We start from the raw sequence: 23,192 nt of genomic DNA on the forward strand, positions 1-23,192 counted from the left end.
TTTTTTTTTTTTTTTTTTTTGAGGCGGAGTCTCGCTCTGTCGCCCGGACTGGAGTGCAGTGGCCGGATCTCAGCTCACTGCAAGCTCCAAGCTCCGCCTCCCGGGTTTACGCCATTCTCCTGCCTCAGCCTCCGGAGTAGCTGGGACTACAGGCGCCCGCCACCTCGCCCGGCTAGATTTTGTATTTTTAGTAGAGACGGGGTTTCACCATGTTAGCCAGGATGGTCTCGATCTCCCGACCTCGTGATCCGCCCGTCTGGGCCTAACAAAGTGCTGGGATTACAGGCTTGAGCCACCGCGCCCGGCTCTTTTTTCTTTTTGACTCAATATGTCCCATGCTTATTTTGTAAATAACCTGGAACAGGCCTATTTTTCCAAAGGTTCTGGTCACTTCTAATAGGGGAAGGTATATTAAGACCAAAACCAGGCCATTAGAGGTGGTTATAGCTACTGTGATATCATTCTTTCCTTTCAGGAACAATTAGGAAATACATATTTTTGAAGATCGTGAATTTATATTGTTATTGTTCTTATCTTGCTTGTAGAAAGTCCTGGCTCCTAGCAGTATCAGCATAATTACTTATTAGCTTTGACCTTAAACATACAAAAGATAGTTTCAGAACAGCAGTAGTAACATTACTATGAACAACTCTACTAAAATGTTTAAGATTTCCTGGCAGTTCTTTTTGACATAGACTAATCTCATTAAGGATATACAGTCAAAATACTGTGCCTTAAAGCTACCGTTACCAATTCAGCATACAAGTAGATTTGTTTTCGTTTGTTTCACTATTGGGAATTGTATTTTCTTCATAAAAATATAGCTCAGGGATGCCTCCCTCCCATTGTTACCTTGAAGATGTTTTCCTTATTGGTAGTCATTTTTATTTTCTGGCTATTTTTTTCTTTTCTTTTTTTTTTTTTTTTTTTTTTGAGACGGAGTCTCGCTCTGTCGCCCAGGCTGGAGTACAGTGGCCGGCTCTCAGCTCACTGCAAGCTCCGCCTCCCGGGTTTACGCCATTCTCCGGCCTCAGCCTCCGGAGTAGCTGGGACTACAGGCGCCCGCCACCTCGCCCGGCTCGTTTTTTGTATTTTTTTAGTAGAGACAGGGTTTCACCGTGTTAGCCAGGATGGTCTCGATCTCCTGACCTCGTGATCCGCCCGTCTCGGCCTCCCAAAGTGCTGGGATTACAGGCTTGAGCCACCGCGCCCGGCCATATTTTTTTTTTTTCTATTTTTATTTTATTTTTGCAAATGTAAGCAACTAAGCATGTAGATTCTTACCCTGTACCCCTTCCCGCATGGTGGTATATTATATATACTGTTTTGCACCCTGTTTTTATAACTTAAAAATATGTCTTACATGCATAGAGTAGTAGGTATGGGGATTATTCCGTATCTATCTAGACGTGAGCTTTTCTCATTCTTTTTTTATAGGTAGCAAATGCTTTGTTGTGTATTTGTTAACCCAGTCTCTTGATGGATATTGTTAATATAAATTATGTACAATGAATAATGTGCTTATGCTGTTTCATAAATGTGCAGGTATATCTTTAAGGTATATTTATTTAAGTGGGCATCCTTTTTTTCTAAAAAACTTTTATTTAGCTTCAGCAGTACGTGTGCAGGTTTGTCATATAGATAAACTGTGTGTCATAGGGGTTTGGTATACAGATTATTTTGTCATCCAGGTAATATGCATAGTACCTGATAGGTAATTTTTCTGATCCTCCTCCCACTCTCCACCCTCGAGTAATCCTGGTGTCTGTTGTTCCCCTCTTTGTGTCCATGTGTTCTCATTTTTTAGCTGCCATTTATAAGTGAGAATATGCAGTATCTGGTTTTCTGTTCCTGGATTAGTTTGCATAGGATAATGGCCTCCACCTCCATCCATGTTGCTGCAAAGGATATGATCTCATGCATTTTTTGGCTGCATAGTATTCATTGGTGTATATGCACCACATTTTCCTTAATCAGTCTGCCATTGATAGGCATTTAGGTTGATTGCATGTCTTTGCTATTGTAAATAGTGCTGCAGTGAACATACACCTGCATGTGTTTTTGTGGTAGAATGACCTCAAGTGATCTGCCCGCATCGGCCTCCCAAAGTGCTGGGATTACAGGTGTGAGCCACTGTGCCCGGCTGAGCCATGTTGTTTCTGTAGCAGAACAGCAGTTCCTCACTTGGCATCATAGATAGGTTTTCGGAAACTGTGACTTTAAGCCAACTGACTTATAACAAACCCAGTTATTTTTTCTCGTCAGCACTTAGTTAAATGGCATGGAACTTGTAATGCTGTTTCGTTAAAGTCAGTTTCCAAGAACCTGTTGAACATGTTAAGTGACAGCTTACTGTAGTTTATTCATTTGATTTCTGAGTAGTATTACATTGTGTGGACTTCCCACAATTTGTTTATCCATTCACCTGTTGGTGGACATTTGGGTTGTTTCTAGATATTACAGATAACATTCCTGTGGACATTCCAGTTGTTCCACATCTGCAACATCTAGTATGTTCAGATTTTTTTTTTTTTGCCGAGAGGGAGGGCATTCTGATAGATGTGCAATGGTGTCTTATTGGGTTTTAATTTGCATTTCCCTAGTGACTGATGATATTGAGCATCTTTTGTAATTTTTAGAGAGCAAGTCTAGGTCTTTTTAAAACACTTATTCTTAAGTATTTTATTCTTTTCAATGCCCTTGTGAATGAAAATTTAAAAAATTTTTGGATTGTTCATTGTTAGTATATAGAAATACAATTGAGTTTTGTGTATTGATTGTCTATTTGGTGGCCTTGCTGAACTTACTAGTTCTGCTAGTTTTTTTTTTTCTTCTTCTTTTTTTTTGTTTTCTGGTAGATCCCTTAGGATTTCCTACCTATGAAATCATGTTATCTGTGAATAAAAACGGTTTTAAGATCATCTTATCTGTGAGTAAAGGCAGTTTTATTTCTTTCTATTCACTCTGGATACCTTTAATTTTTTTAAATTACTGAATTGCCCTGGCTAGAACCTTTAGTATAATGTTGGATGGATGTGGTGAGAGCCTTCTTCATGATGTTAGAGGGGAAGCTTCAATCTTTCACCATTAAAGGTAATATTAGCTCTAGTACGTTTGTATTTTGTAGATGCCTTTATAAAGTTCAGGAAAGTTCCCTGTATTTTTAGTTCGTTGAAAGTTTTGATCGTGAATGATTATTGTATTTTGCCAAACCTTTTTTTTTTGTCTTTATTGAGATGATTATTTAGCTTTTTGAAGAGCAGAAATACTTAATTTTGATGAGGTTCAGTTTCTTAATCTTTCTTTTATGGATCATGCTTTTGATATTTTATCTAACAAATCTTTGCCTAACCTGGGATACAAAGAATGTTTCCTATACTTTCTTTTAGAATTATTACATTATGTTTTAGGTTTTGTATCTTTGAGTTTGAGTTGATCTTTGTATATAGGACAAGGTAAGGAATGAACTTTTTTTTTTTTTATGGGTATATAATTATTTTCTCAGCACTATTTGTTCAAATGCCTATCCTTTCTTTCCTGAATTCCTTACCAACTAACTATATATGGGTTTACTTCTGGACGCTATTTGATTGATCAGTTTTCTCTTATGGTGCCAATACCCAACTGACTTAATTATTCTAGCTTATAGTGAAGGCCTATAGTGTAGCTATAGTGAAGCTTATTGTAATTCTTGAAATAAGGTAATATAAGTCCTTCAACTTTGTTCTTGTTTTTCAAAGTTGTTTTGGCTGTTTTAGGTCCTCTGTATTTTCAACATCAATCAAATCTGTCAATTTCCACCAAAAAAAAAAAAAAAAGGCCTGCTGTGGTTTTGAATGGAATTGAGTTGAATTTGTAGATCAATTCAGGAAAAATTGACATCTTAATAGTATTGAGTCTTCTGATCTATGAATACCATATGTATGTCTTCAATTGTTTAGCTGTTTATTTATTTTTATTTTTATTTTTATTTTTGACATGGAGTCTCATGCTGTTACCCAGACTGGAGTGCAGTGGCATGATCTCGGCTCACTGCAATGTCCACCTCCTGGGTTCAAGTGACTCTCACTACAGCTTCAGCCTCCCAAGTAGCTGAGATTACAGGTGTGCGCCACCATGCCCAGCTAATTTTTTTGTATTTTCAGTAGAGACGGGGGTTTTACCATGTTGGCCAGGCAAGTCTCGAACTCCTGACCTCAAGTGATCGGCCTGCCTCAGCCTCCCAGAGTGCTGGGACTACAGGCATGAGCCACTGTGCCCAGCCTTATTTAGCTCTTTACTTTGTCTCTGCAATGTTTTGAAGTTGTCAGTGTATAGGTCTTCTACATCTGAGTATTTCAGTTTTGGGTCTTGTCCTGTGGCTGATTTTTCTCTTTATGGATCTTAATATTTGATATGTGTAGTAATTTCTGATTGGATGCTGGACCTTTTCAATATTGCCATGCTGAGTGTCTTGATTTTTTATTTTGCCCTTTTAGAAGCACTTTGGGAGGGTTCGGAAGCACTTTGGGAGACCAACATGGGAGCATTACTTGAAGCCAGGAGCTTGAGATGAGCCTGGGCAACAAAGCAAGACCCTATCTCTTAAAAAATTAGTAACATTAGCTGGGCATGGAGGTGCATACCTATAGTTCCAGCTATTTGGAAAGCCGAGGCAGGAGGATCACTTGAAGCCAGAAGTTTGAGACTGACAGGTGATTATGTTACTTGTAGAGCAGTTTCATTTTCTCAAGACTTTAAAAAATTTGGTAGAATGGGTCTAAAATAGTGGTTTTCTGCTGGGGGTAATTTTGCTCCCCAGAGGTTGTTTAGCAATGTTGGGAGCCATTTTTGATTGTCACACCTGGAATGGTGCTACTGGCTTCTAGTAAATAGAAGCCAGAACAGCTCTCCACAAATAAGAATTTTTTGGCTCAAGATGTCAAAAAACCTTGAGGAAGTGTTGAGGTTGAGAAACCCTGATCTAGAAGAACCTTTGCTTGGGGTTAAACTCGGCTCCTGAGGTGTGATCCTTTGGGACCTCTATTGAATGTTTAAAGTAATTATTGATGACTGTCTACTCTGCCTGGCTGAAGATTGAGTTTTGTTGTCTTGTGTGAGCCCTGGGAGTTGTTCAGTTTAAATCTCAGTAATCTTCTTTGGCCTATATTTACAGAGTATCTTCCTATAATATAAGCCACCTAATGTCAGCATGGACTAGATGGAAACTTGTTTAGGTCTCTGAAACTCTTTCTTTGCATAGCTCTCCCACAGTTCCTAACCATGTCAGCTTCCACAAGCATCTTCGTCTCCTAACGTCATTGAGACTGTTAGACTCTTTGGATTTCTCTTGCCTGTGTTTGCTGTACAGTAATTGTTTTCAGGTATAGTAGGACTCTCATTGCTTATTTTCCTTCTCTCTGGCATCGTAGTCCTACACTGTCTACTGTGCCACTTTCTAGTTGATTTCTGGTGAAGGACAGGAGAAGTCCTTGTTATTATTGCATGGCCAGAATTGGAAGTTTTACATAAATTTTTAAATTAGGTCATTTAAGCAACTGGCCTATCTGTGAGTCATTAGGGTCTTAAATGTACATTTATCTAGAGTGAAAATTCTGGATCAACTTTAGAATAATCATTCAGAGTGTGGAGAGATCAGGATACCTTGTTTTTTGCTGTTTGTATTTCAGTAGAGTAGATAATTTTAGAAAATATGGCATTACATTTTATTTTTTTTGCAAGAAGTGTTTTGATAAGTAATATTTTGCATAAGTAATCAACACGTGTACAGTAGTAGCCTTAGGAATGTTATATTACGATATAATATTTAAGAGATCTGTGGAATACCAGAGTATGTCTCCATGTAACTGGAAGCCATATCTTTTTTAACATTTCAAAATATCATAAATCATTTGTCATTTTATATCTTTCATTTTGAAATTGCCATCTGATAACCTTGCCTTCCTTGAAAATTTGGCATTCTGTCTTTTCTGTTAATGTGAATTCCTGATGTCTGGTCTTCCTCTCCCTTTCTTCCTTGGCCTCTCCCTCCCTCCCTTCCCTTTTGCTGCCTTATCAGGGCAGTAGAATCAAAATTTATTACTCATAAAAGTATATATTGACTCTTACAGTTACCAGGTTTTTTTCTCTTTATGCTATTTTGATGTAAGTCGGTCTATATTTAATTAAACATTGTTACAGGCTGTCTGAAATCCTTGTGAATAGAGGTCTGAACATAAAAAAAAGTACAGATATTTATATAGTAACAATACCCATGTAAGAAAGAAACCCAAACTTTTATTTTTTTCATAACATGAGCCTCAAAAAGGGAAACAAATTGCATATTTTAAAATGGGTATATTTTCAAGTCTTTAATTTTCAGATAATAGTTCTGAATCTTGGTTTTTCTTTAGTCCTTAAGGTTATCACACTATTTTGTAGTACTTGTAGGAGATTTTTCACATATTGAAGGTTTTCAACAAGTAAATTTTTCTTTTGAAGTGTGAGGAATGCTTTATCAGTTGTTTCTGAAATTAACTTAAATTTTCTTGGCCAGAACATTTATCTGTAAAAGTTAGTCATTCACTTTTAACTTTTGGCTGCTGGTACTTTATGATTCAATGAATTATTTTTACTTTAAAGGTTAATTCTGTTGTACAAGTGCCAGTTGGTATGTTAGAAATGCTAAATAAAACAGAAGTACTTGAAATTATATTTGATTTACTTATTTAAAAAGAATAAATGTCTCTTTTCTTTGGCTATATTTTAAAAGAAGCAAACAAGTAAAATTGCTTGATGTTCATACTTTTGCCAGTTTTCAAAAGAAAGACAGAAGCAGTATTTTTGTTGAGTTATTAAAGGAACAAAATAATAAATGTTGCTATCAATTTAGAAATTAAGTACCTGAGGAAATATAATCAAATCTCTAGGTATTTCCACACAGTGCTAATGTCAGTAGCATCAGTCGTGTCTGGAACTCTGTAACTCAGCATGGAAGGGAATTTCAATTTTCCCCCTTAATTGAATACTTTCATATTACTTGAAGTAAATAAAAGAAAAAATATTTTCACCAAAATTAGTTATGCTGACCTAAAGTATGTCATATGTCATTCCCCCTAGTCCTCCATCATCAAATCAGGTCTGTTTTTTCCTTATTTACATGCTAAGTTAGGTTCAACATGCAAGGAGAAAGTAGCCTTCACCTCCTGCCAGATAACCTAGACTCTTAGGTCTATATTCTGTTTCTTTTCCACATTTCTTCTGTGTCATTCCTGTCATTGCAGTCATTGGAAAGCAGTCTTTTCATCTTTATGACTCACTGCTTCTGAATTCCCATCTGACCTGCTGTGAACTGGTCACTTCAACATCAAGGCATGTTGGTAGAATTCTAGAATGTTAGTAGGACTTCAGGATGGGCTAAGAGGATTGTGAAAGAAACTAAAGATAAGGACTTTGTATCCAGTAAGGGCTCATTAAGGATATTTGGACCAGATTATGAATTGATAACTGGGGTAATGGGATCTCTAATTACATAGACCTTCCCTGCTGCTGCCACCATTCTGAAGACAGTTATTTTAACTCACATTTCTTGATTGCCTGTTATTAATATATGCTAGGCACTTGGGGTATCAAATAAGATGTAGTGCTTTTTATGCTCATGGGTGATAGATACTTTTAATGTGACATTAGTAAAACACATAAGCATACAGGAATAACACTTAAACTAAGGTAGTTTAAATAAAGCACTTACTATATATCAGACACTAAGCACTATTTATGAAGTCATTTAATTATCATGACCCTGCAAACTACATAACTGAGGCATAATTTATTTTTCAGGGTCACTTGAGGTTTTGTATTTATAGCCATTATGTTTTGTTGCCATTAGTGCTTTGAAAACACTATGAGCTATGAACTTGGGATGTCAGAGAGGGCTTTTTTTTTTTCTTCCCCAGACTCAGAGTCTCACTGTGTTGCCCAGGCTGGAGTGCAGTGGCGTGATCTTGACTCACTGCAACCTCCGCCTCCCAGTTTCAAGCAGCTCTAGTGCCTCAGCCTCCCAAGTAGCTAGGATTACAGGCACGTACCAGCACTCTCGGCTAATTTTTGTATTTTTAGCAGAGGCTGGGTTGAGCCATGTTGGCCAGGCTGGTCTCAAATTCCTGGGCTCAAGTGATCCTCCTGCCTCAGCCTTTCAAAGTGCTGGGATTACAGGCATGAGCCACCGTGCCTGGCCTCAGTGAGGGCTTTTTGTAGATCTGAATGAACTGAGTTTTAAATTATAAGTAGGATTTGGCCAACCAAATAAAATAACATTTTTTTTTTTTTTTAATCTGGCGGAGAGTGAGAATGAACCATGAGCCATGACAAAGAGGCATGGATAGTTCTGATCGGAGATAGAGGCTGGGGCTGGTGGTAGATGGAACACAAGCACCTAGAGCGTGAAATGTGAGGTGCAGATAGTGGAGAGAGACTGGTGGGATAAATGAGGGTCTCCTGACATGGTGCAGAATAGTCCTGCCTTTCCTCTGAAGGCAGGATGAGAGTGCTTTGAATCAGGGAAGTGCCTGGTGAGACTGGCACGAGGAACTGTGACTGGCTGCAGTGTGGAAGGACCCTTGGGAGCATGTGAGGGGCAGAGGCCGCTGCAGTCTCTTCCTCCAGATGCCTTGTAGAATCCACAACCCATTGTGTATTGCAGTGGTAATGTATAAGTCGTGTTTACACTAAAAATCTGTTTTATTGGTAATATTTAAGAAATTTTGCTAACCTGGCATTTCAGTTTTGTACCTTCTGTTGTAGAAACTATGACTATCCTGTGAGGACTGGTCTTTTCCCCCCATCAACTCCTTTAGGGTTGTTGTTTAAACATCTTTAGCTCAAAGAATTAAAAAATGTCGGCCGGTTACTGTTGTTTTTCAATCCTTTCCTAAAAAACAAAACAAAACCAAAAAAAAAACCACTTTTTTTTTTTTTTTTGCTTACAAGAAATGTTGGAAATAGAACTGTAAAATTCATTCCTAAAGTACTTGCTTTTTATAATATTTTGAGAAGTACTCAATTCATCATTAGTATTAGTAAGATTATTTTAAACAATTTCACAAGTAAATAGACTTTTAGAAAAAAGCCCTACAATACTGAGATCTTAAATATATTTTTTGAATTAAGTTGTAAATTATCAAAGATGTAGAGATGTTGTTTTAGTACTGTTTTCATGGAGAAATACTGTATGGAGGAATTAATTGCCTGTCAATATAATAAGACTGTCACTGTATTTCCAATTTGTTTTCTCTAGACCAGTAGTTATTTGTATGAGGATATTTTACTTTTTCTGTTTTAATCTTGTAAGGATTGTTTTACTTTTGGTTTAAATATTTATTACTTTTTAGTTTTATTTCTTGGGGATCAGAGAAATATAGCCTTAAATATACATTGGAGTTTTCTTTGTGGTATTTTTAAAGTTAATTTTTGTCATTGTTTCTTGGAAACTTGAAGAGAAGTTATATTCTTTGCAGTGTTCAAAGTCCATGCTATTAATTTTAATTATATTCAAAAAGACTGAGTTAAAATCTATAAATCCATATCAATAACATGTTTTGTTGATGTTCTGTGTTATTCAGATCACAGACTCATTTTTATTGAGTCTTTATTGTTAAACATGTCATCAGTAGAAAATTAATTTATTTTGCCCTAAATTATTCACTATCATATTGTTTAGATTTTTTGTTTTAATTCTACTACTCATTGAACTTTTAATCTTTTATTCACAAAGATTTTTTTAAAAATTTTAGTTTCTTTTTTTACTCTTAATCCCATGACAGTTAAGGATTTATGTATAAATTTTTACTTTTTGTTTTTTACTTCAATATGAAATTGTTTCATTTATAGGAAAATTTAAACTTTTTATAGTATAGTTATGCTTGGTCTACTCTCAGAAGTTTTTGCCTTTTTTTGCTTGTGTGGATTATTTTGTCTTCCTTTTACTTCTGCAGTGACATTGTTGTACAACCATTATTATCTACACAACTTTTTCATCATCTCAAATGAAATCTCTGTACCCCTTAAACAATAACCCCTCATTCTGCCTATCCCCAGCTCCTGGTACCTCATATAAGTAGAATCTGTATTTGTCTTTTTGTTTTTTTTTTTTTTTTTTTTTTTTGAGGCGGAGTCTTGCTCTGTCGCCCGGACTGGAGTGCAGTGGCCGGATCTCAGCTCACCGCAAGCTCCGCCTCCCGGGTTTACGCCATTCTCCTGCCTCAGCCTCCCGAGTAGCTGAGACTACAGGCGCCCGCCACCTCGCCCAGCTAGTTTTTGTATTTTTAGTAGAGACGGGGTTTCACCGTTTAGCCAGGATGGTCTCGGTCTCCTGACCTCGTCATCCGCCGTCTCGGCCTCCCAAAGTGCTGGGATTACAGGCTTGAGCCACCGCGCCCGGCCTGTATTTGTCTTTTTGTATCTGGCTTATTTTACTTTTGTATTTGGCTTATTTTATTTTATGTTTTAAAGGTTCACCCATGTTGTAGCATGTATCAGAATTTAATTCCTTTTGAATGCTCAACACCCTTTTTTCTTTTCTTTTCTTTTCTTTTTGAGAAGGAGTCTTGCTCTGTCGCCCAGGCTGGAGTGCCGTGGTACGATCTTGGCTCACTACAACCTCTGCCTCCCGGATGCAAATGTTTCTCCTGCCTCATCTCAGCCTCCTGAGTAGCTGGAATTACGGGCACATCCCACCACGCCCAGCAAATTTTTGTATTTTTGGTGGAGATGGGGTTTCACCATGTTGATCAGGCTGGTCTTGAACTCCTGACCTTGTGATGTGCCTGCCTTGGCTTCTCAAAGCGCTGGGATTATAGGCGTGAGCCGTTGCGCCCGGCCTCCTCTTCTTGTATGTATATACAACATACCACATTTTGTTTCTGCATTTATTGGTCGTTGGCCACTTTCATTGTTTCCACCTTTTGGCTGTTGTGAATGGTGCTGCTGTTAACCTGGGTGTGTATACATCTCTTTTTGAGACCCTGCTTTCAGTTCTTTTGGGTATATACCCAGCAGTGGAATTTGCTGGATCATATGATCATTCTGTGTTTTTTGAGGAACTGCCCATTATGGTTTCCACAGTGGCTGTACCATTTTACATTCCCTCCAGCAGTGCATCAGGGTTCCAGTTCTTCCATATCCTTGCCAGTGACTTGTGATTTTTGGGATTCATATCTTTTAGTTGTTCCCTGTATAGTCTATCCTTGAATTGAAAAAAATCTGATATATTAGATTTTTGTTGTTAGTTTGCAGGTATTTCTCATTCTTATTTTCATGTTTTCAATGGAAAATTGAAAGTAAGTACTTCAGTTTTTTTTTTTTGTCTTACTGAGGGTGTCCTTTTACCCGCTAGTTTATGGGGGCATATCAGTATATCTGGGATATACTTTGTCTATATTGATGTGACTTACAAGTGAGTCTACTATGTGTAGGTTCTTCTTCATATTTAATGTATACCTTTTAGTTTAAAAGATATGATTTCTCTTGAAGTAGTAAATTATTTAAATATATGATGGCATAACATTTTCCACTTGAAACCTTATTGTCTAAAGAGAGTTTATACAATTTGATATTTAATTGCTTTTTAATTATTTGACTTTCCTTGATTCATTTCTTTAGAAATGTTGGTATCAGTTTGAGGACAGGGATTATCATGTCTCTTGTACTAATGCATTTTTTTTTCCATTATGCCTGCCACTGTATTAGGCGTATAGTAAGCATAAGAAATACTCGACGAGGGGTTTATGTGTTAATTGTTCCACATTGGAACAATTAAGCACTAGAAACTAGGAGGAATTTATGGTTCATTTACTTTTTGTATTTTATTGTTTATACTTATTCATTGTTAAGATTCATCATATTAAATACTTACAGATTATTGTATTTTTAAAATGTAGGTGGTTTGTTGATCATTCTTTTGTGCTTTTTAAATTATGTCAGCGGGTATTGGTAATTCTCAGAGAGAGGAATAAATTTTGTTTTGGTTTGTTTTCCTATTTAATGATAATGATAACATTTTAAACTGTTCTCCATGGCTTTTGTACACTGGCCCGTAAAATTGGTTGTTTTCTTCTGTTTCGTGTTGTGTAATTGTTTTCAGAAAGAGAAACTACTCCTGGTGTTGGGAGCCCTTGGAGAAACCATGTGCTACCATAAAAGTAGTATCAGTTCGGAGCAACCAGAGGTGATGCTTGTGCACCACAGAATGGCCTTTATCAGCATTTCCCTGTTTGCAGTTCGACTGCTACAAACACTTCTCCCTGTTGAAAAGGTAAGGCAGGTAATGCTGCTCATTTGGAATTTACTGACTATTCTAAATAAATGCTCTGTTGTAAATTTCTTCTGCTCTTTTCATGGTGTGAAGGTATTGTGCTTTAGGCCATTTTCAAAATAAGTGTAACAGATTATATGGAAAATGTAGAAATTGAGAAATGGCTAACATTTTGAACAATTTTGACAAAACATTTGATGGGAAAGTATTTTTTAATCTTGCTGTTGTTTTTATTGCATATGTTTTATTGCAGTCTGTACATTTGTTTGTTTATTCCTTGTTCATTCAGTGAATAATTTATTGATTGCCCACAGTGGGCTAGCAGTATTACTTGGTGGATGTAAAACTGAACAGGTTAGAATTATTCCCCGGTCTTATAGAACTTAGTTTTGTAAAAGACAAGGCTTGCTGTTATCTGTACATATACATATATGTATATGTATTCGTATAGAAGACATAATCTCTTCCCTCAAGTGATGCCAAAGTTATTGAAGAAATGAAACCAAGTAACATCCCAAAGTTATTAAAGAAATGAAACCAAATAACATATACATCTATATGTATATGTTTGACTTACTTGGTTTCATTTCTTTAATAACTTTGGGATCACTTGAGGGAAGAGATTATGTCTTCTTTATGAATACGTTTTTCCATACATATATACATATATAATTGGTACACTTGATGTATCTTTTAATTGATTGGAGGGCATTGAAAGCCTACTGATCTTATCTCTGCAGTGTGTGTCTTGGTTCTCATCATTAATATCAAGAGTAGCCTTTCATTCTCTTCAGCTAGGTACACGTTGTCAGAGTTCTCTACTTATTCACTATTTCCCAAGTTCCTTGACACATAGAATACAAACAATAGTTTCCATTACTGCTTTGGAAATTATTTTGTAGTTAGCATATCTTAATGTCATGGAACCTTTTCTTTTTCTTGTTTTCTATTAAAAATAGTGTTAGCAGTGCTTTAGTTTCTTTTTTTTTTTTTGAGATGGAGTCTGGCTCTGTCGCCCAGGCTGGAGTGCAGTGGCTGGATCTCAGCTCACTGCAAGCTCCGCCTCCCAGGTTTACGCCATTCTCCTGCCTCAGCCTCCCGAGTAGCTGGGATTACAGGCGCCCGCCACTTCGCCTGGCTAGTTTTAGCAGTGCTTTAGTTTCTAAGTGTTGATGAAGTTGATTTCTGAGGACTCTCCTATTGTATTTGTTGTATTTCATGTAAATTACTGGTGTGTGGTGTATTTGAGTAACTTAAGGGAATTTTTTTTTTTTTTTGGTCACATGTGTTTCTCTTTCCTTTCTGCCAGCAACTTAATTGCTTAATATTTTTATTTTAGCACCTGATCAAAAGAATTTCAGAATATATCTTTGGTAGGATTAAATATCCTGGTTTTTATTTGATTCATCTAGTTAATATTTGGTAACTTGTTTTATGTCTAAACATATTTGTAGTTTGAGTTACATAATATGATTTCATACCTTAGTATGTCTTTTGAAAGTTGTTTTTTTGATTAACATGTTGCTTTAGGTGTCTTTCACAAAGCTGCTTTTCTGCCCATGATAGCAATAAACTATCTTTTGTGCTAGTCTTTATTCTAGTAATTTTTTTTTTCCTACTTTTCTATTTTACCTAGCCCTTTCTTTTCTTAACTTTGGTGTTTTCAGTTTTTAACTTTTATTCAGAAAATAAGATGTTGATTTAAAAAATATTTTGATGTATGAAGAATAAAAATTCATTCATAATTTCAAGTTAGTTTTGAGGCTTTTTTCTTTTCTGCTTTAAGTCCAATTGACAGCATCCATAAAAGTTATTTATTTTTTATTATTATTTATTATTATTTTTTTCTGTTTTTGAGACAGAGTCTCACTCTGTCACCCAGGCTGGAGTGCAGTGGCACTTTTTTGGCTCACTGCAACCTCCACCTTCCAGGTTCAAGTGATTCTCCTTCCTCAGCCTCCCAAGTAGCTGGGTTTACAGGTGTGAGCCACCACACTCAGCTAATTTTTGTATTTTTTTAGTAGAGACGGGGTTTCGCAATGTTGGCCAGGCTGATCTTGAACTCCTGACCTCAGGTGATCCACCCACCTTGGCCTCCCAAAGTGCTAGGAGTACTGGCGTGAGCCACTGTACCAGCCTATTGATTCTTTTTTTTTAAAAAACCATTTCTTATTATCTAACATACATTTTCTGTGTAACTAAACACTTCATAAATTTTAATGGCTGCTAATATTTTACCAGAAAGATGTTCTATGATTTCCACAAGGACTCCAGAAATTAAGCTTTTACGTTTCTTTTTTTCTTTTTTTGGTATTTTGATAAATAACACTATGTTGAATTGCTACTTACACATGTTTACTCATATTTTGGATTCTTACATTCCTATTAAGGGCATTACTAGATCAAAGGCTGAATGCTTAAACATGTGCCTTTATTATAAAAAGCATAATTTAAAAATATTATAGTTTCACAGGTTTTATTGTTTTTAGCTAAAGAATGGATAAAAAGAGTAGTACATGGAAAAGATAATTGTGAGAATATATGGCGGGGAAATTATTAAAAAGAAGCACCTTTTGAAAGTGCCCAAGGCTGGTGTCTCTTCTGTGTGTTTGCTAATCACAGTTTCTGAAACTGTGTACTGTTAGTTTAATCAGAACACTTAAATTTTTAAATTATTTTTAAAGTGCTGTCAGGAAAAATACATTAAATCTGTAAAGGCTTTTTTTTTTTTTAAACTTTCATATACATTCCGAAAAGTACATAGTTCCGTGCTTTTTCTTTTTTGTTTTTTTTTTTTTTTTGAGGTGGAGTCTTGCTCTGTCGCCCGGACTGGAGTGCAGTGGCTGGATCTCAGCTCACTGCAAGCTGCGCCTCCCGGGTTTACGCCATTCTCCTGCCTCAGCCTCCCGAGTAGCTGGGACTACAGGTGCCCGCCACCTCGCCCGGCTAGTTTTTGTATTTTTAGTAGAGACGGGGTTTCACCGTGTTAGCCAGGATGGTCTTGATCTCCTGACCTCGTGATCCGCCCGTCTCGGCCTCCCAAAGTGCTGGGATTATAGGCTTGAGCCACCGCGCCCGGCCAGTTCCGTGCTTTTTCTACTTAAGTGAATGTATCTGTCTTTAAAAAGTGACCACCCTCATAACAGAAAATAGAATGTTACCAGCATTCCAAAGGCCCCTTCCCATCTGTTACCTCTCCCTCTTTCTCTGAGCCACACTGCTTTCTGACTTCAGTCACTGTAGATCAGTTGGCCTGTTTTGAATGTTGTTTAAATGAAATTATAAAGTAGGTACTCTCTCAACTCCTTTTCGAGGTTCATAACTCTTGTTGCTTATAGCATTAATTTAACTTTTATTACAAAATATTCCTTTGTATGAAGTCTGTTAAAGGTGATTTTAATATGTGTAAATATTTCTTTAAAATATTCTTATTGACTATAATTTTAAATGTGAGGTTATCTCTGAATTTGAATGTTAGTGGTAAAAGTATCTCAGATCATTCAGACATCAGTGTTTTGTGGTGTTCTTATTACAAAGACACAGGAGTGGCACACTAAAATGCAGGTGTGGGAGAAATTATGAAAACTAGAAAGCTATTCCTTATGCCTCTTTGTTGCCCTTAGTTATTAAACATTTGTGGCTTTGTTTCCTAGAATTCTGTAGAGCATATAGTCCAAAATCTATTTTCTTTTTTTTTTGAGATGGAGTCTTGCGCTGTGGCCCAGGCTGGAGTTCAGTGGCGTGATCTCCGCTCGCTGCAACCTCCGCCTCCTGGGTTCAAGCGATTCTCCTGCCTCAGCCTCCTTAGTAGCTGGGATTGCAGGTGCCCTCCACCACGCCCGGCTAATTTTTGTATTTTTAGTAGAGATGGGGTTTCACCATGTTGGCCAGGATGGTCTCGATCTCTTGACCTCGTGTTCTGCCTGTCTTGGCCTCCCAAAGTGCTGCGATTACAGGCGTGAGCCACCGTGCCTGGCCCAAAGTCCATTTTCTAAATATCACTTATATACACAATGTATTATCAGGTGATCCAGGAAAACAATTACATTTTAAATACAGTATTTTGCTTTAAGGAAAATAACATCACTTGTGTTACTTTTAATTTCTAACTTGTATTCACTAGTCATTATGTTTCTGCAGTCCTTTTTTGTTTTGAAGAGTGATAATTTTTCAAGGCATAAGCATTAAGAATGGAAAAATTCCAGTCTCTTATGAATTTAAAATATGGGTGTCTTCCTTAATATTATATAACTGAAAAATTAGTGGTGCTACAATTGCTTGTTATTAAGTATTGCAAATGATCAATCTATCTATGGGTTGAAGTATTGATGGAAAACTTATCCTATCAGTTGCATCATGTAGTTTATTTTTGATCGTATTTTTTCATCAAGTGCTTATTTGGACAAGAACCAAAATAGAAATCAATAATTTTACTTAGTGCTAGAATAATGTAAAGTTAATTTTCCATGCTTTTTTTTTTTTTTTCAAGAAAAGGTAGTTATTCTTGTATTGTTTCCATTTTTAAAAACAAATCAATATCTAATTTTTGGTAGTTATTTTAAATATTTAACTTGGAACTTTATTAAAACAACTTTGATCATTGTGGGAGATTGTAATTAAGGTATTTGTTTTTAGATGGTTATATTTGTTTTGATTAATTGACTAAGTACTTTACAGTGAGATCTAAACAAAAATGTTACTTCATTGCTGTTAAATTTCTTCTTTGGTTTATATAAATGTAAGGTTCTGCTGCCCTCTGTCTGTTGCTAGAGCACTAACAATTGAAGTAGAATTTGGACTCTGCCTTTAAAGTGGTTTTTTTGAGTTGCCACTGACCAAATAGGTAATTTGAATGTTGGAAAATAAATATGAATCTATGTAGAAATTTCCTAAGTTTGACAAAATGTCCTGTTTTGAGACTGATATTTGTTGATTTTAAATGATTTTTGGAGAATGCTTATGTATAGGTTACAGTGATACGTTAGTAATCTTGTGACAAATATTGTGGTTGGTAAAAGAAATGAAGATAATTTTGTTTGGGGAAACATCTGGAAAGTAAGAGGTAAAAGTACTAGCCCTGTTCTGGAAGCAGAAGCACAGAGCATCCTAGGAACTGCTGTTACTCTTCCTTAGCTACTGATGCTCACCGAGGGTAAGGAAGAACGCCATTCTCCTGCCTCAGCCTCCCGAGTAGCTGGGACTACAGGCGCCGCCACCTTACCCGGCTAGTTTTTTGTATTTTTTAGTAGAGATGGGGTTTCACCAGGTTAGCCAGGATGGTCTCGATCTCGTGACCTCGTGATCCGCCCGTCTCGGCCTCCCAAAGTGCTGGGATTACAGGCTTGAGCCACCGCGCCCCGCCTAACACAAGGTCTTTAGCTTTTCAGGGAGGTGTATAAAAAGATGTAATGACCCGGTGAAGCCAGTTGAGTGACTGAGAGCGGTGCTTTTCAAAGGGTAATGTGCAAACAGATCACTTAGAGATATTCTTAATCACATCTTGCATATTCTGATTCATCAGGTAAAGGGTAGGGCCTGAGAGCTGGCATTTCTAACAAACTCATACAATTATGCCATGGCTACTGAGTGGCTAGGTTTAGAGGAAACATTTATAGCCCCTCCTCCCAATGTACATGAGATGATGTTGCTGATTATTTTTTATATAATAGGGGTGATGGATTTAAACTGAAACATCTTCACTTTTAGTTCCGATGCCATGTGACTAATGCTTATATATGCGGTACAGCTATCTTAGATCGGGGGTGTAAATTGTGATTAGTCCATTGGGCCATGTAAGGATTAGCTGATGACATTAGCATGGGGCTTTGAGTTGTTGAGATAGCAAGAGTTTTAAATACGAGTATGCAGGGTGAAATGTTGGAATTCCTTTGTGGTGAAGCGAGAAAAGGAAATTAATATTTATTGAGTGCTATATGCTATACACTCTGCTTAATGCTTGTTTAATTCTCACAGCAGCTATTATTTTTCTGACTAGAGTCAGAACTCTCTTACACTAGAACACAGTGCCTTTAGAGTTGTATCTACTAGGATTTACTCTCTTAGCACAGTACCCAACTCACTAAATCGCCTTTGCTAATTTCTCCTCATCTTCCTAACTCTTTAGGAGTAGAACCCCGGGACTGACTGTAGCCCTCAAGAAATACATCCCTTTTGTGATTATTAAATGCCACCTATTTGTTGATGCCTTCCAAATTTATACTTCCAGACCAGACATATAACCTAAACTCTGAACTTGTCTATACCCAGTGTCCTTTTTGATGTCTTCACTTGGATGACAATAAATGTCTCCAACTGAACACGTCCCAAACTTCATTCTTTGCTTCCCCTTCCAAATATGTTCTTCCTATAGTCTTGCCTGTCTCAGTAAATGGCAACTTCGTTGTGCAAGTTGATCGTTGATCAGGCAAAAACCTTAGAGTCAGCCTTGATTCCTTTCTTTTGCTCACATGTAGATATAATCCCTGAGCAAAATTTGTCATTTCTCCCTTGAATGCCTATACAGAATCTGAAATACCTGAGTTAAGCCCACCATTCTGTCCTGTCTGGATTGCTGCAGTAAAGTCCTCTGTCTCTTAGCTTCCCCTTTGGCACATTATCATCTGTTCTCTACAGACCAATTTTGATACTCGTTTAAAATGTTCCAGTGGCTTCCAGCAGAGGACAGTCCTTCTGATGACCCAAAGCCTTAACTCATCTGGCCCACCTCTCCTTTCTGACTCTATCCCTCAGAACCAGCTACACTGGCTTCCTTGCTACCAAATATAGCTTTTGTAATTGCTCTTCCCTCTTCTGTAAATGCTTTCCTTCAGATAGTCGCATGGCTCCTGACCCTTCCAGGGCTCTACTTAAATGTCACCTTATTAGCGAGGCCTTCCCCTACTACTTTGGAGAAGTAGCATTTCCCTGCCTCCACTCCACATTACTTCTCTGTTCCTCTCCATCTTTCCCATCCTGTTTTAAAACACTTTTAAACCACACCTAACATCTTAGGAAGTTTATTGATTTACGCTCTACTTTCTTCAGTGGGATGTGAGCTTCATGCAGGCAGAGGTTTTATTTTGCTCTCTGCTGGGTTCCCAGGACTGGAGAGGTGCCTGGCATATAGTAGAGGAACACAGTAAGGCCCAATTAATATTCGCTGAGTGAGTGAGTAATAGGTGAGCAGGTAACTGAGTTTCTCTTTTTCCTCCTCCCCCCCGACCCCAAAAAAGGATAGTTCTTCACAGAATAATGAAATTTCTCTTTACTTTCTAATAGCTGCTGTTTTACTAATCTGGAGGTTTGTCGTGTCTGTGTAATCTAAAATTTTGATTTTTGTAGTTTCTGATCTTCATTTAGCAACTATATTCATTTAAAGGTATTGTTGTTTAGCTGATTCAGCTCTTAGACTTTCAGGTAGTTAATGAACATCCTTGAAATAGGTTATCCATGAAATAAATCATGACCAAACCCACTTTTGTAAAGGCAGCATTTCAACCGTAATACTGAGCCTTGTCAAGAGATTTTCTCTGAACATCGAATTTTTAGTCCTTTTTATTTCTTTATATTTATAATCCTGTCACAAAACTAGAACCATTTTTTAAAAAGCCATAGTTCTTTCAGTTTTAAATCTATTGATTTAAGGTTATAATGTGTATAATATTTCATCTGGGCAAATTGATTTTATACTAATTAAGGGGCTACCTTTCTGTGAATATTTTAGAACTATTTAAAATATTATATTGAATTTCCGCTATCCCCTCTAAAAGACAAAACCAAAGAAAAAAATCCATTTCTGTTCAAATCAATCTGTAGCTATTCTTAATTTCATGTTATTAATATGTCATTAATAAGCTCTGTCATGTTCAGCTGTGGTTCAGTTTAATCGGTTATTGTGGAGATTTGTGTACATGTACAGAAAATACTTAGAGTAAAAGGCCTCATGCCTTAGTTCAATAGCAGAGGTATATACAAGGCATAGCGCTCAGGGAGAGAAGAAGTTGGTTTGGGGAAGAAGAAAGTAGTATTCTGGGCTTTGAGAAAGAGTTGATATTTGGACTTTAGACATTTTGTATTGAGCAAAGACAAAGAGGTAGAGGTAAATCATGTGTTGGGAAATAGGATTTTCTTTGGAAAAAGCTTCAGTTTTTTGACAAAGAATTGCAAAAAAGGAAGTTGGGTTAGATTAAGACTATAACCCACCATGTTTCTCTAAAATAAGTTTTTTTTTAAGCAAAGTTTTAATTTTTTTTTTTTTAATTCGTCAAGGCAAGCGAGTTTTTACCAGAGCCGATGTCAACAGCATTATTTCTCCTTTCTTTGGACATGCCTGTTTCTTTGGAATATCCAAATATTCATGAAGCTGTTGTGGCCTATTTGGAACAGCTGAATTCTGAAAACTACAGTATTTATAAACGAACTGCAGAGGCCGTTTATTCAATTGAATGCACCTGTAACTTCCTGTCTGATATTGAGAAGGAGGTAAAAAGTTTTGATTAATATCTCTTTTAAATCCCTTTGACATATTTAGAAAATTTAATCCCTACTTTTCAAATTGATGGACATATAATTGAATTGTCACAGGAGGGATACATTATTCCTGAGTGGGTCAGTTATAAATAACCTGTTATTTAACAGATTAAAGTAAGGATATGATTTGTATAGAAGTAAAACAAAGACTTTAGATTAATTAATGGTGTATATTCCTAATATCAGTGATTTACAAAAAAGCAGTGGTTATTACAAATGTCTTGATATTTAATAATGAGTACCTCTATGAAGTGACTTACTGATATGAAATGAATGACAGTTGATGTAACCAGAATTATAAGGGCTATTTTAGCGCTTGTAGACATGTTTTTGCCTTAATATTTTATGGATACTTACATATAAAGCCTGATTTTTAAAAAATATTAAGTACAGTCATGAACTACATTGTTTATAATGTATTAGGATGACTTTACAGCAGTGTTACAGCAATAATTATGTGTCAGTATTTATCCCTTTTGAAAATACTATTAGAATATTAATATGTTATCAGTGAAAGGGTTAATGGCTCTTCGAGACAGACATTGATACAATAGTTGTTTCTTGTTTGAAAATAAGGACATGGATCCTGAAGATCTTGAAGAATTAGGGATAAAATTCTTATTCATTTTGGCACCTACAGCAGAATCTATCTGAACCTATTTATTTTCTTTGAAATTTTTTAATTTTTATTTTGACAGCCTCCTCTGTTGCCTAGGCTACAGTCTTGATCTCTTGGGCTCCAGCAATCCATCTGCCTCAGCCTCCCAAGCAACTAGTACTATAGGCATATGCTACCACACCTGGCTAATTTTTAAACTGTTTTATAGAGATGAGGTCTCACTGTGTTGTCCCGGCTGGTCTTGAACTCCTGGCCTCAAGCCGTCCTCCCACCTTGGTCTCCCAAAATTCTAGGATTAAAGGTGTTAACCACCGTGCCTGGCCTTGAACCTGATATTTATAATTTTTCTTATTTACTGCTATAGTTTATTTTTTTTTTCCTTTCCTTTTGCCACATGTTAGTACCCCTGGCTTCTTGTTTTGTCTGTGATAGAATTTTGAATTGTGTCTTTCAGTTGAAGTATTTCTGTGGCTTTTTTTTTTTGAGACGGAGTCTCACTCTGTTTCCCAGGCTGGAGTGCAGTGGTGCAGTCTTGGCTCACTGCAACCTCCGCCTCCCACCTGAGCCTCCCAAGTAGCTGGCATTACAGGCGTGAGCCACCACAACCAGCTGATTTTTTGTATTTTTAGTAGAGACGGGGTTTCGCCATGTTGGCCAGGCTAGTCTTGAACTCCTGACCTCAAGTGATTTGCCTGCCTCGGCCTCCCAAAGTGCTGGGACTACAGGCGTGAGCCACTGTGTCTGGCCTCTGTGGCATTTTGCATGGTCAGTTAATCACATGTGTTGAATGTCCTGTATGTTCCTAGTGGTCAGGCTGTTACAAGAGGCAGGTTTATAATAAATACATTAGCCCTACTTTTATTAGGGGAGGTAGAGCTACAAAGAACTAATCAACGAACCAGGCAGTTTGATTGTAACTTTAAGCTTACTCAGAGTTAAATAATAGAAAGTCTCATGTGGCATTTAGTTAGGGAATTTTCGTACATTTCTCCACCTAGGTTGACATTTTTAGGTTGCTTGATGAGCAAGTGGACATAAACAGATGTAAACAATCTCATGGTCTCTGAATGATCTAGTTTCTTGAAGCTGCTTAGTTAGCTGTTGAGAATTTTATTGCACATGAACTTGACATTTATTGTTCCATTCTGCTTCTTTTTTAGGGAGAGAAGAATCTCTTAGAATTAGTGGAGCTGGCAGACCAAGCCTTGCGTAGCTTTTCCTATCATCAGCATTTCCCCCTAATAAAGGAAATCATCAGCATTTGTTCAAAGATGTAATATTTTCTTTCTTAATGTTATTATATTATTATTGGACACTTAGGGTGTGTATAAACTTAGAAACAGTGAAAGTGAAGCTGACCTATGTCTTTGTTATTATTATTTTTTAGTTTAATTGCTTTTATACGTGTCTGACTTTTAAAGGGTATATGTACAGCTGCATTAGGAGACTTAACTGTTATTTTCAAGATTAACTTCAAAAATGTCATACCCACAATCAAAATGAATAATCTTTGGATTTTTATACATTTGTTTTTGGTATCCATCCAAACTGTTCACACACATTGTTCATTTATCTTTAAAGTTTTAATTAATAATTTAAAGTGAGAGTTTTGTAACTTTTATTACTTTGTACCTTTTTCTTGTGTGGATTTTTAGAAAACACTGTGTATTGGTTAATTTATTTTGAGGACATCAGCAAATTTCTATTTAGAACTTAGTGTCTTTATTGCTTTTGGAAAGAATAAATTCTGTGATG

At 36.7% G+C, this 23,192-nt stretch overlaps 1 protein-coding gene across 1 annotated transcript in view; it reads left to right on the plus strand.

Annotated features, from left to right (window-relative positions):
* Nucleotides 1-23,192, plus strand: part of RTTN (rotatin) — a 178,326-nt gene that overhangs the window by 19,129 nt on the left and 136,005 nt on the right. Inside the window, exons 11-13 of the mRNA XM_026455194.1 lie at nucleotides 12,119-12,289; nucleotides 20,558-20,770; nucleotides 22,598-22,710. Coding sequence (XP_026310979.1) covers nucleotides 12,119-12,289; nucleotides 20,558-20,770; nucleotides 22,598-22,710 — 497 coding nt within the window. The remainder of the gene's footprint in view (nucleotides 1-12,118; nucleotides 12,290-20,557; nucleotides 20,771-22,597; nucleotides 22,711-23,192) is intronic.

Source organism: Piliocolobus tephrosceles, chromosome 18 (genome assembly GCF_002776525.5).
Source record: "Piliocolobus tephrosceles isolate RC106 chromosome 18, ASM277652v3, whole genome shotgun sequence".
Taxonomy (NCBI): Eukaryota; Metazoa; Chordata; class Mammalia; order Primates; family Cercopithecidae; genus Piliocolobus; species Piliocolobus tephrosceles.